This window comes from Ranitomeya imitator, chromosome 5 (genome assembly GCF_032444005.1).
Source record: "Ranitomeya imitator isolate aRanImi1 chromosome 5, aRanImi1.pri, whole genome shotgun sequence".
Lineage (NCBI taxonomy): Eukaryota > Metazoa > Chordata > Amphibia > Anura > Dendrobatidae > Ranitomeya > Ranitomeya imitator.
This window is the reverse complement of record NC_091286.1, coordinates 713,769,588-713,784,286: the sequence shown is the minus strand read 5'-3', so window position 1 is coordinate 713,784,286 and position 14,699 is coordinate 713,769,588. Positions and strand designations below refer to the sequence as shown.

The 14,699-nt window shown below is 47.6% G+C and overlaps 1 protein-coding gene across 2 annotated transcripts in view; it reads right to left on the bottom strand.

Moving 5' to 3' along the window:
- Nucleotides 1-14,699, bottom strand: part of LOC138638935 (zinc finger protein 84-like) — a 115,810-nt gene that overhangs the window by 43,168 nt on the left and 57,943 nt on the right. For both annotated transcript variants that reach the window (XM_069728691.1, XM_069728690.1), the window contains exon 2: nt 8,170-8,331. In XM_069728691.1, the coding sequence (XP_069584792.1) occupies nt 8,170-8,238 (69 nt within the window). In that variant the 5' untranslated portion in view covers nt 8,239-8,331. The remainder of the gene's footprint in view (nt 1-8,169; nt 8,332-14,699) is intronic.

The window sequence follows — 14,699 nt, the reverse complement described above, 5'->3', positions numbered from 1 at the left end:
GGCGAATTCACCAAGCAGGACTGACTATCAAGCCGGGAAAGTGCCAGATGGGCATGAGGGAGGTTCACTACATGGGGCACCGGGTAGGCGGGAACACCCTGAAGCCAGAGTCGGAGAAAGTGGGCGCGATCGTGAACTGGCCCACTCCCGTGACCAAGAAACAGGTGATGTCCTTCTTGGGCACTGCAGTGTACTATAGGCGCTTCGTACAGCACTATAGTAGCCTGGCAAAACCTTTGACGTACCTCACCAGGAAGAAGCTACCCCACATTGTCAACTGGACAAATGGCTGTGAGGGGGCCTTCCAGGCGTTGAAAACCGCTCTGTGCAACGCCCCTGTGTTGAAAGCAGTCGACAGCAGTCGACCGTTCTTGGTGCAGACCGACGCCAGCGAGTTTAGCCTTGGTGCTGTGCTCAGCCAGGTTGACTCGGAGGACCAAGAGCACCCCGTGTTATACCTGAGCCGGAAACTTTTGCCGAGGGAAGTGGCCTACTCCACCATCGAGAAGGAGTGCCTGGCCATAGTCTGGGCCCTGCAGCGCTTGCAGCCCTACTTGTACGGTCGCCCCTTCACTGTGGTGACCGACCACAACCCTCTGCGCTGGCTTAACGCCATGTGTGGAACCAACGGCAGGTTGCTACGCTGGAGCCTTGCCCTTCAGCAGTTTGACTCACCATTGAACACAAAATGGACAGAGAGCATGGGAATGCAGATGGACTGTCCCGCCAGGGTGAACACCCTGAGGTGCGCATGGAGGCATACCGTCGGGTTCAACCTCCCTAGCGCACACCAAAAGGGGGAGGTGTCACGATATGGTATGAAATATCATATAAGTAGTTTCTCTTGTTAGCAGGCTGCGGGCTAAAAAGCCCCCCCCTTCCCTTTCACTCAGCCAAGAGCTGCCTTGCCAATGTGCATGGGGGAAGAGCGTTTTATTGCCTAAAAGTATTTACGACCGGCATTCCTGCAGTGGAAAGTGACCAGCAAGAACTGGATTCTAAGTCTCTAGAATACATGGAAGTTCTTTGTTTTGTTTTTGTAAGATATTACGCAAACCGTTTACGTTAAGAACACGAAAATATATATTCTTAATCTCCCTCGGTGGATCTACCCATCCCTCAAAACACGGGCTTCTAACTCCATCTGGTAAAGATGTAGGGATTTCTCTGTAAATATGTATCCCAGATAGGACATATTTGATCTCATTAGAATGCCCACGTTAATCTGAGATGAATGCTGGGTTTGTTCTGACTATGACATGTTTTGTAGCAGAGTTATAGAAATTAGTTATAGGTTAGGGTAAAATTAGTTAACTGAAGAGGTAGGAGGGACGAGGTGATCCAACCCCTTTCTGGGATGTTACAGGCTTAGCTATAACTGTCTGCCCAGATCCCCAGCACTGTCTTTCTCTTGACTTTTTGTTCTGGAAAGCCCTGAGCATGTCCAATGAACTGGGACGTATGGAAATTCCACTAGCCTGGGTGCCTGCAATGCTTTGAACATGTGAGTGTTATCTTTTCTCCTTTAATCCCCTTTATGTTACATATTTGCAATTGTCTCATTTGTAACATCTTTGTAAAATATTTTGATAAAGCACTGCCTAAATTTTGTGGGGTATATTATTTCATGCCAGTTCTTTCTCCATGCTCTAAAAACGTACCCTAAGTTTTCTGAAGGGAATTATGCTACTGTGTTGGGTTAGCTTCGGACCCGTTTAATCGAAGCTGGTGGCAGCGATACCTTGTGCAGGCTTTTGGGTGATGTTGTAGCGACTGCGGCGTTAATAATTATTGTTCCTGTCTCAGTGGGTGTAGTTTATCGCATCGCTGCAGCGTGCCCAATAGCCAGCACATAGCAGGCAGCCTTTCTGGCGACTAATTACCCCAGGTGCAGTACCTCATCTGACCTGAGAGTAAGGAGGGCGCCAGAGAGCTGCAAGTGTTAAGTGGAATTGTAAGCGGGATATACATAAATCCCTGCAGTTCGTTGTATATTGAAGAGCAGTGGGATACCTAGAATAAGCCCCTGCTGTAAACTAAGAGGTCAATAGCCCTGTGTGTGTGTTTTTTCATCACATTGTGGAGTGGAGGGATAACTAAGATAAGCCCCCCTGCACATGTGATAGCCGTCTGTTGGCTTAAAGTCACCCCGATCCGTGACGTAGGGGCGACGGTCACTGTGTGAATCGTGACAAATTGGTGGCAGCGGTCAGGGATTCCTGACAGCAGGTGACACAGGATTTCTTCCTTCAAGTAGTTTATGGTCCAGACGGACGTGTCAGATATCGGGCTGGGTGCTGTCTTATAACAAGAGGTGAACGGGGAAAGAGTGCCTCATAATGTATCCAAGTCGGAAGTGTTCATCTAGCGAGAAGATTTACTCCACAGTGGAGAAGGAATGTTTGGCCATCAAGTAGGCATTGGACGCGCTAAGGTACTCCCTATTAGCAGGAAGTTGAGGCTCGAGTCAAACCATGCCCCACTAAAGTGAATGAGGGAAAAGAAAGGGAACAATGTCAGAGTGACCAGTAGGCTCCTAGCTCTTCAGGATTTTAACTTCCATGTAGAGCATAGGCCAGGGAAACTGCATGGCAATGCTGACACTCTGTCGAGAGTCCACTGCTTGATGGCAGAAGGTGCCAACCACCCCGGCTTGGTATGCAAGATGGACGACAGGCAGGTCCTTGAGGGAAGATATGCATCATCGAGATTGGTGGCTTCGGTGATGTCACTGAAGCACCATCAGGGACCTGCGGTAACCTCTAACATCACCGCCAGTCACTGAGGGACCATCAGGGGGCTGCGGTAACCTCTAACATCACCGCCAGTCACTGAAGCACCATCAGGGACCTGCGGTAACCTCTAAAATCACCGCCAGTCACTGAGGGACCATCAGGGACCTGCGGTAACCTCTAACATCCCCGCCAGTCACTGAAGCACCATCAGGGGGCTGCGGTAACCTCTGACGTCACCGCCAGTCACTGAGGCACCATCAGGGACCTGCGGTAACCTCTGACATCACCGCCAGTCACTGAGGCACCATCAGGGAGCTGCGGTAACCTCTAACATCCCCGCCAGTCACTGAGGCACCATCAGGGAGCTGCGGTAACCTCTAACATCCCCGCCAGTCACTGTAGCACCATCAGGGAGCTGCGGTAACCTCTAACATCACCGCCAGTCACTGAAGCACCATCAGGAACCTGTGGTACCCTCTAACATCACCGCCAGTCACTCAAGCACCAACAGGGGGCTGCGGTAACCTCTAACATCACCGCCAGTCACTGAAGCACCATCAGGGAGCTGCGCTAACCTCCATCATCCCCGCCAGTCACTGAGGCACCATCAGGGAGCTGCGGTACCTTCTAACATCCCCGCCAGTCAATGAGGAACCATCAGGGGGCTGCGGTAACCTCCAACATCCCCGCCAGTCACTGAAGCACCGTCAGGGAGCTGAAGTACCCTCTAACATCACCGCCAGTCACTGAAGCACCATCAGGGAGCTGCGGTAACCTCTATCATCACCGCCAGTCACTGAGGGACCATCAGTGAGCTGGGGTAACCTGTAACATCACCGCCAGTCACTGAGGCACCATCAGGGAGCTGCGGTAACCTCTGACATCACTGCCAGTCACTGAGGCACCATCAGGGAGCTGCGGTAACCTCTAACATCCCCGCCAGTCACTGTAGCACCATCAGGGAGCTGCGGTAACCTCTATCATCCCCGCCAGTCACTGAGGGACCATAAGGGAGCTGCGGTAACCACTGACGTCACCGCCAGTCACTGAGGCACCATCAGGGACCTGCGGTAACCTCTATCATCCCCGCCAGTCACTGAGGCACCATCAGGGAGCTGCGGTAACCTCTGACATCACCGCCAGTCACTGAGGCACCATCAGGGAGCTGCGGTAACCTCTAACATCACCGCCAGTCACGGAGGCTGAGCTCGCAGCACCTCACTGTCTCCAGCGTTTCAGCCTGGACGGTCGCAGAGATGGGATACGGCGGGGGATAGTGTCTCATCTTCCCTTCGGACAGGTGAGGGCTATGGATGTGTTTTGGGGTTTTTTACACAGGGGACAGTCCAGGGCTTGTCCAGACAACAGAGAGACCATTATTACTATTTATGTCTGGTCAGAAGGAAAGAGGCGATCGTGGCGTGTGAAATGAATGTGACACTGATTGATGAAGCTACAGCTCTCCTTGGGGTATCCATTGGGAAGCTGAACTTCTGCAGTTCCCCACAACCTGGTGCATTAGGCGGTTCCCTCAGAGAGGTTGACTGACAAGAGGAAGGATAGCCAGACATAAGGAAGGCAGCTGAATTGGCACCACATTGATGGCATTAACTGGACCTGACGCAAACGCTAAGGGACGAACTCTTCACACAATACTTGATATGGGATCCCTGGGTCCCAATTTGTCAGCAATGTGTCTGGTCCGAATATAATGTAACACTGGTGGACGTGGACCCACTGCGACATGGGCCAGGCTGTCCCTGGAGGGGCGCGACTAAGTGTCTACTGGCTCTCCACTAGAGCCATTGATAGCTAGAATAGGCTAGGCTGCAGGAGGACATCAGGTATCACTCCAGTGCAGTCCCAGAACCTGCTGCAGCTGGTGGTAAGATCATAGAAGCAGGAAAGCAGTACAGGACGGAAAAGACAATCCGAGGTAAGGGCAGGCAGCCCAGGTTAGAAACACATAGCCTAGTCAGGAGCAGAGAGATCAGAGAGGATGGGTGAATAAGTCAGGTCGTTAACGGAAACAGAAGATGGTGGAATGCAACTAAGTGCTAGAAACCAACATCTGGGCAAGGAGTGATGGGAAGAGCTGCCTAATATAGGGCATGCTGGCACACGATGGGCAAGGGAATCTAATGTCTGCAGGACACAGAAGGGTTAAATAAACAGTAAAATATCGATATTTGCAGATGATACAAAACTATGTAAAGCAGTTAATACAAGAGAAGATAGTATTCTGCTACGGATGGATTTGGATAAGTTGGAAACTTGGGCTGAAAGGTGGCAGATGAGGTTTAACAATGATAAATGTAAGGTTATACACATGGGAAGAGGGAATCAATATCACCATTACACACTGAACGGGAAACCACTGGGTAAATCTGACAGGGAGAAGGACTTGGGGATCCTAGTTAATGATAAACTTACCTGGAGCAGCCAGTGCCAGGCAGCAGCTGCCAAGGCAAACAGGATCATGGGGTGCATTAAAAGAGGTCTGGATACACATGATGAGAGCATTATACTGCCTCTGTACAAATCCCTAGTTAGACCGCACATGGAGTACTGTGTCCAGTTTTGGGCACCGGTGCTCAGGAAGGATATAATGGAACTAGAGAGAGTACAAAGGAGGGCAACAAAATTAATAAAGGGGATGGGAGAACTACAATACCCAGATAGATTAGCGAAATTAGGATTATTTAGTCTAGAAAAAAGACGACTGAGGGGCGATCTAATAACCATGTATAAGTATATAAGGGGACAATACAAATATCTCGCTGAGGATCTGTTTATACCAAGGAAGGTGACGGGCACAAGGGGGCATTCTTTGCGTCTGGAGGAGAGAAGGTTTTTCCACCAACATAGAAGAGGATTCTTTACTGTTAGGGCAGTGAGAATCTGGAATTGCTTGCCTGAGGAGGTGGTGATGGCAAACTCAGTCGAGGGGTTCAAGAGAGGCCTGGATGTCTTCCTGGAGCAGAACAATATTGTATCATACAATTATTAGGTTCTGTAGAAGGACGTAAATCTGGGTATTTATTATGATGGAATATAGGCTGAACTGGATGGACAAATGTCTTTTTTCGGCCTTACTAACTATGTTACTATGTTACTATGTTACTATGTTAAATGCCTGCAGAGACCCATCATGCCCCACTAAGGCCAAACAGAAGCAACCTGCTCTTGTACCAACGCAGAGGAGTGCTGTAAAAGGCGAAACTCAGCAAGCCGACCTGACAGGAGAACCCCCAGGACCATGGACAGTGGGGCGCGACTGAGGAAGCATGCCAGTTACAGTTGTGACAAGGTTTACCTCTCCGCTCAGCGGGTAATAGAAATATAGAAGAGTTTACCTCTCCACTCAGCAGATAATAATAGAAATATAGAAGAGTTTACCTCTCCACTCAGCAGATAATAATAGAAATATAGAAGAGTTTACGTCTCCACTCAGCAGATAATAATATTAATATAGAAGAGTTTACCTCTCCACTCAGCAGATAATAATAGAAATATAGAAGAGTTTACCTCTCCGCTCAGCAGATAATAGAAATATAGAAGAGTTTACCTCTCCGCTCAGCAGATAATAATAGAAATATAGAAGAGTTTACCTCTCCACTCAGCAGATAATAATAGAAATATAGAAGAGTTTACCTCTCCACTCAGCAGATAATAGAAATATAGAAGAGTTTACCTCTCCACTCAGCAGATAATAATAGAAATATAGAAGAGTTTACCTCTCCACTCAGCAGATAATAGAAATATAGAAGAGTTTACCTCTCCGCTCGGCAGATAATAATAGAAATATAGAAGAGTTTACCTCTCCACTCAGCAGATAATAATATTAATATAGAAGAGTTTATCTCTCCACTCAGCAGATAATAGAAATATAGAAGAGTTTACCTCTCCGCTCAGCAGATAATAGAAATATAGAAGAGTTTACCTCTCCGCTCAGCAGATAATAATAGAAATATAGAAGAGTTTACCTCTCCACTCACCAGATAATAGAAATATAGAAGAGTTTACCTCTCCACTCAGCAGATAATAATAGAAATATAGAAGAGTTTACCTCTCCGCTCAGCAGATAATAATAGAAATATAGAAGAGTTTACCTCTCCGCTCAGCAGATAATAATAGAAATATAGAAGAGTTTATCTCTCCGCTCAGCAGATAATAGAAATATAGAAGAGTTTACCTCTCCACTCACCAGATAATAGAAATATAGAAGAGTTTACCTCTCCACTCAGCAGATAATAATAGAAATATAGAAGAGTTTACCTCTCCACTCAGCAGATAATAGAAATATAGAAGAGTTTACCTCTCCACTCAGCAGATAATAATAGAAATATAGAAGAGTTTACCTCTCCGCTCAGCAGATAATAATAGAAATATAGAAGAGTTTACCTCTCCACTCAGCAGATAATAGATATATAGAAGAGTTTACCTCTCCACACAGCAGATAATAATAGAAATATAGAAGAGTTTACCTCTCCACTCAGCAGATAATAATAGAAATATAAAAGAATTTACCTCTCCACTCAGCAGATAATAATAGAAATATAGAAGAGTTTACCTCTCCGCTCAGCAGATAATAATAGAAATATAGAAGAGTTTACCTCTCCACTCAGCAGATAATAGAAATATAGAAGAGTTTACCTCTCCGCTCAGCAGATAATAGAAATATAGAAGAGTTTACCTCTCCGCTCAGCAGATAATAATAGAAATATAGAAGAGTTTATCTCTCCACTCAGCAGATAATAGAAATATAGAAGAGTTTACCTCTCCGCTCAGCAGATAATAGAAATATAGAAGAGTTTACCTCTCCGCTCAGCAGATAATAATAGAAATATAGAAGAGTTTACCTCTCCGCTCAGCAGATAATAATAGAAATATAGAAGAGTTTACCTCTCCACTCACCAGATAATAGAAATATAGAAGAGTTTACCTCTCCACTCAGCAGATAATAATAGAAATATAGAAGAGTTTACCTCTCCACTCAGCAGATAATAATAGAAATATAGAAGAGTTTACCTCTCCACTCAGCAGATAATAGAAATATAGAAGAGTTTACCTCTCCACTCAGCAGATAATAGAAATATAGAAGAGTTTACCTCTCCACTCAGCAGATAATAGAAATATAGAAGAGTTTACCTCTCCGCTCAGCAGATAGTAGAAATATAGAAGAGTTTACCTCTCCACTCAGCAGATAATAGAAATATAGAAGAGTTTACCTCTCCACTCAGCAGATAATAGAAATATAGAAGAGTTTACCTCTCCACTCAGCAGATAATAGAAATATAGAAGAGTTTACCTCTCCACTCAGCAGATAATAGAAATATAGAAGAGTTTACCTCTCCACTCAGCAGATAATAATAGAAATATAGAAGAGTTTACCTCTCCGCTCAGCAGATAATAGAAATATAGAAGAGTTTACCTCTCCGCTCAGCAGACAGATGATCTCCAAGGCAAAATCTATAATTCTTCTGGTGATGTGTTTGTCCATTCTCGGGGGTCATTCAGGAGCGTTTTAGGTGAGAATATGAGAAATCTGGATGATGTGGAGGGATTGCCGGCGTCTTTATGATGGAACAAGAGGCTGGAAATCACAGAGGGGACATAGTCATTAGTGAAATATGACATTACTGTAGAATCACTGCGTCTCGGAGCTTTCATCACTCATCTACAATTCTTGTAGAAAACTTGGATCAATCCAATCAGAATTTCTACTTTAGAACAACTTTTTCAGAGAAAGTGAAGATCTGACCCAAGAGAAAGGAATATAAGCCGTGTACTAGATCCTCTGCTCTTCCTCAGGAAGTGATGATACGAATCAGGTGCTCAGCGTTCAGCCACGTACACATCGCCTGCACTACAGCGTACACACACTCACCCCAGTGCTACACTGTATACACACACACACCATACCCCAGCGCTACACCGTATACACACACACCATACCCCAGCGCTACACCGTGTATACACACACCATACCCCAGCGCTACACCGTACACACACACACCATACCCCAGCGCTACACCGTATACACACACACCATACCCCAGCGCTACACCGTACACACACACACACCATACCCCAGCGCTACACCGTACACACACACACACCATACCCCAGCGCTACACTGTATACACACACACACCATACCCCAGCGCTACACTGTATACACACATCATACACCAGCGCTACACTGTATACACACACACCATACCCCAGCGCTACACCGTACACACACACACCATACCCCAGCGCTACACCGTATACACACACACCATACCCCAGCGCTACACCGTACACACACACACACCATACCCCAGCGCTACACTGTATACACACACACCATACCCCAGCGCTACACTGTATACACACATCATACACCAGCGCTACACTGTATACACACACACCATACCCCAGCGCTACACTGTATACACACACCATACCCCAGCGCTACACCGTATACACACACACACCATACCCCAGCGCTACACCGAACACACACACACACCATACCCCAGCGCTACACCGTGTATACACACACCATACCCCAGCGCTACACCGTACACACACACACACCATACCCCAGCGCTACACTGTATACACACACACCATACCCCAGCGCTAGAGTTGAGCGACTTAGTTTTTTAGGGTCGAGTCGGGTTTCGCAAAACCCGACTATCTCAACAGTCGAGTCGAGTGGAATCGGCCGATTATCGTGAAAAGTCGGGGATCGACCGAAACACGAAACCCAATGCAAGTCAATGGGGAAGCATAGTCGGCAGTGAGTGGAGGCCAGGAAAACATGTACAGAGCCCATTTTAATGGCAAAACATCGATTCTTGTTACTGAAGCTTGTCAATCTTAATTTACCTTATAATAATTGGAAGGCATTTGAAATTGGGGGTCATTTGGCTAAAGTTGTGGGGGGTAGGGCTGGTTCAAGTATTTAGTGGGCCCAGGAAATGTGGACCACGTCACGGCAGTGGAGCAGGGAGAGGTAAGTATTTCAACTTTGCAAGTGCTGTGAACCTGAGCAAGCAGGGGGGGCCCACTTGTTGGCATTGGCACTGGCACAGGGCCCCTCAAACTACAGCGGTGTGTTTGCACGGCGGGGGCGCCTCCCACTGGCAGCGACACTTTTGCGTACTATGAGGGGCCCTGTGCCAGTGACGTCGCCAACGAGTATTCCTCCCCCCACCTGATGAAGGAACCTGCACTTTCATCTGCACCTTCCTCTTTGTCCCCGTGTAAGGTGGTATGGTATGCGGGAAGAGGAACGTGACTTTCAGCAGGGTCACAATTTTGCTGTGTAGCGTGCACGGGGAATGTTGCGTTATGGGTCAATGTACCAGCAGACTCATCTATCACTGGCTGGGCAATGGGCAGGATGAGGAGGAAACAGATATGGGCCCAAAGAATAAAGTGGTTTAAATGCAGTTCAAAATTGGTAACAGGACTAACCAGGGGGCATTGCAGTGGAGGACAACTGGAATGAGAGGCTGAAACAGAGAGTAGGCCCAAATCAGTAAGTAGTCTAAATGCAGTTCAAAATTGGCAACAGAAGTAAACAGGCGGCCCAGCTTTGTTCAGTGGAGGAGAACAGCAAGGAGCGGCAGACAATGATAGTAGGCCCCAACCCAACTAGTAGGCCAAATGCAGTCTAACATTAACAACTACTTAACGAGAGCCTGAAAATGGAATTTCAGGACAGGAAACCAGGAGAACAGCAAGGAGCGGCAGACACTGTTAGTAGGCCCCAACCCAACTAGTAGGCCAAATGCAGTTGTTCCATTTAACAACTATTTAACAAGAGCCTGAAGATAGAAGCTCAGGAAAGGCAACCTGGAGAATACCTGGGAGCGGAAGACACCGTCTCTACGACCCAGACCCAACTTGTAGGCCTAATGCAGTGTTGTTTCAACAACTACTGAACGAGAGCTAGAAGATCAAAGCTATGGAGAGGTAACCTGGAGAACACCTTGGAGCGGAAGACACCGTCTCTACAACCCAGACCCAACTTGTAGGCCTAATGCAGTGTTGTTTCAACAACTACTGAACGAGAGCTAGAAGATCGAAGCTATGGAGAGGTAACCTGGAGAACACCTTGGAGCGGCAGACACCGTCTCTACAACCCAGACCCAACTTGTAGGCCTAATGCAGTGTTGTTTCAACAACTACTGAACGAGAGCTAGAAGATCAAAGCTATGGAGAGGCAACCTGGAGAACACCTTGGAGCGGCAGACACCGTTAGTAGGCCCTACCGAAGTAGTAGCCCCAATGCAGTTTTCAAATTCCTATAGGCTGAAAACCAGACTATTGATGCTCAGCTTTTTTCAGAGGACAGCTGTATTGAGTGGCGCAGACAGACACAGGTAGTAGGCCTTAAACAAAAAATGTGGCTCAATGCAGTTTAAAAAAAGGTTACAGGGGTACACAGGCAGCATTGCTCTGGTCAGTGGAGGACAATTTCAATTATGGACCGCAGACAGACTTAGTACGCCGACAATTAAAAAAAGGAGGCCTAACATAACAAAAGTAGGCTCTATGCACTTGGAATTATCTTGCAGGGGTACACAGGCAGCATTGGTGTTGTCAGCGGAGGCCGATTGTAATGAGTGTCTGACAGTTAGTACTCCCAAAAAATAAATAGATGTTAATGTCTCGCAATACAACAAAACCAAAAAACAAAAGGGTGGCATACTTAGGTACAGGGGTGGGCTTCTCTGCTGTGTTTCTGACCTAGTAATTTGGCGCAAAGTATTTACTGGTGTAAATATAGGACACTGCCCCAGACTATTTTAACTAGCATCATACATGTCAACACATTGGTATTGTCAGTGCCAGGCATTGAAGGATGTCAGCGCATAGACTAAACATTGGTGGAACTGTGAGAGATAATTTTGCAAATCGTAGAGCACTGTTTGAGCTGTGGGGGAAGGAAACTGTCTTGTGGCCGGCGGTACAGGCCCAGGGCCCCTCATGTTACAACGGTGTGTCTGACGTTAGTTGCGCGCCACCACCGCCAGAGACACTATTGTACTATGAGGGACCCAGTGGCAGTGCCGTCGACCAAAAGCGTGCACACCCACCTCTTCAGACAAACGGCACTCTCATGGGTGCTTGCGCCAAGTGGCGAGACCACGGCCCCGTGGGGGAAGTTTGGCCATTTAGGGAGGTGTAAACATGTCGTATGCTGGACAAACAGCTGCTGCAAATTACGAGATTGGAAAAGTCAGTCAGAGCAGTCCACAAGCAATACCTTTTCATAGGAAAGCTAGGTGTCAGCCGGGCAAGGTGGGGCAAAATAATTCGAAATCCAGTAGTGGTTCATTTTAATGAAGGTTAGATCATCAACATTTTGGGTAGCCAGACGAGTCCTTTTTTCGGTTAATATTGAACCAGCAGCACTGAATACTCTTTCTGATTGCACACTAGCTGCCGGGCAAGCAAGCTCCTGCAATGCATATTCTGCCAATTCTGGCCAGGTGTCTAATTTGGATGCCCAGTAATCAAATGGGAATGACGGTTGAGGGAGAACATCGATAAGGGATGAAAAATAGTTAGTAACCATACTGGACAAATGTTGTCTCCTGTCACTTTGAATTGATGCTGCAGTACCTGTCCTGTCTGCGGTCACTGCGAAATCACTCCACAACCTGGTCAGAAAACCCCTCTGTCCAACGCCACTTCTGATTTGTGCACCTCTAACACTCCTGGTCTGCTGCCCCCTGGAGCTCGTGTGAGAACGATCACGTGCGCTGTGTGCTGGGAATGCCTGAATCAAACGGTCAACAAGAGTTGATTGTTTGGTTGCTAATATTAGTTCCAAGTTCTCATGTGGCATAATATTTTGCAATTTGCCTTTATAGCGAGGATCAAGGAGGCAGGCCAACCAGTAATCATCATCGGTCATCATTTTAATAATGCATAATCCGCCATGTGGGCTAAAGTTCCAGTTGTCAAATCTACAGTTGTGCTGGGTTGAGGGGCAGTTTCAGGCAAATCTACGTCACTTGTGTCCCTTAAAAAACCAGAACCCGGCCTTGCCACGCCACCAATTTCCAGTGGCCCCGGAGAAGCTTCCTTATTAAAAAAAATACTCATCCCCGTCATCCTCCTCCTCCTGTTCGCCCGCTACCTCGTCCTGTACACTGCCCTGACCAGACAATGGCTGACTGTCATCAAGGCTTTCCTCTACCTCGGCTGCAGACGCCTGCTCCTTTATGTGCGTCAAACTTTGCATCAGCAGACGCATTAGGGGGATGCTCATGCTTCTTATGGCGTTGTCTGCACTTACCAGCCATGTGCATTCCTCAAAACACTGAAGAACTTGACACATGTCTTGTACCTTCGACCACTGCACACCTGACAACTCCATGTCTGCCATCCTACTGCCTGCCCGTGTATGTGTATCCTCCCACAAAAGCATAACAGCCCGCCTCTGTTCGCACAGTCTCTGAAGCATGTGCAGTGTTGAGTTCCACCTTGTTGCAACGTCGATGATTAGGCGATGCTGGGGAAGGTTCAAAGACCGCTGATAGGTCTGCATACGGCTGGAGTGTACGGGCAAACGGCGGATATGCGAGTAAAGTCCGCGCACTTTGAGGAGCAGGTCGGATAACCCCGGATAACTTTTCAGGAAGCACTGCACCACTAGGTTTAAGGTGTGAGCCAGGCAAGGAATGTGTTTCAGTTGGGAAAGGGCGATGGCAGCCATGAAATTCCTTCCGTTATCACTCACTACGTTGCCTGCCTCAAGATCTACAGTGCCCAGCCATGACGGAGTTTCTTTCTGCAAGAACTCGGACAGAACTTCCGCGGTGTGTCTGTTGTCGCCCAAACACTTCATAGCCAATACAGCCTGCTGACGCTTGCCAGTAGCTGCCCCATAATGGGAGACCTGGTGTGCAACAGTGGCAGCTGCGGATGGAGTGGTTGTGCCACTGCGGTCTGTGGACGAGCTCTCGCTTCTGCAGGAGGACGAGGAAGAGGAGGAGGGGGGGCGAACGCCTACAGCCAACTGTTTCCTAGACCGTGGGCTAGGCAGAACTGTCCCAATATTGTTGTCCCCTGTGGACCCTGCATCCACCACATTCACCCAGTGTGCCGTGATGGACACGTAACATCCCTGGCCATGCCTACTGGTCCATGCATCTGTTGTCAGGTGCACCTTTGTACTCACAGATTGCCTGAGTGCATGGACGATGCGCTCTTTAACATGCTGTTGGAGGGCTGGGATGGCTTTTCTCGAAAAGAAGTGTCAACTGGGTAGCTCGTAGTGTGGTTCAGCGTAGTCCATCAGGGCTTTGAAAGCGTCGCTTTCAACTAACCGGTAGGGCATCATCTCTAACGAGATTAGTCTAGCTATGTGGGCGTTAAAACCCTGTGTACGCGGATGAGAGGATGAGTACTTCCTTTTTCTAACGAGAGTCTCATGTAGGGTGAGCTGGACTGGAGAGCTGGAGATCGTGGAACTAGCGGGGGTGCCGGTGGACATGGCAGACTGAGAGACGGTTGGAGACGGTATTCTTGCCGGTGCCCTAGATGCAGTGTTTCCTACTACGAAACTGGTGATTCCCTGACCCTGACTGCTTTGGCCTGGCAACGAAATCTGCACAGATACTGCAGGTGGTGCGGAACATGGTGGCCTTACAGTGATGGAAGGGATGTAGCGTTGCTGACTAGCTTCATTGGCCGAGGGTGCTACAACCTTAAGGGACGTTTGGTAGTTAGTCCAGGCTTGCAAATGCATGGTGGTTAAATGTCTATGCATGCAACTTGTATTTAGACTTTTCAGATTCTGACCTCTGCTTAAGGTAGTTGAACATTTTTGACAGATGACTTTGCGCTAATCAATTGGATGTTGTTTAAAAAAAATGCCAGACTGCACTCTTTCTAGCATCGGATACCTTTTTAGGCATTGCAGACTGAGCTTCTTTTACCGGATGGCCA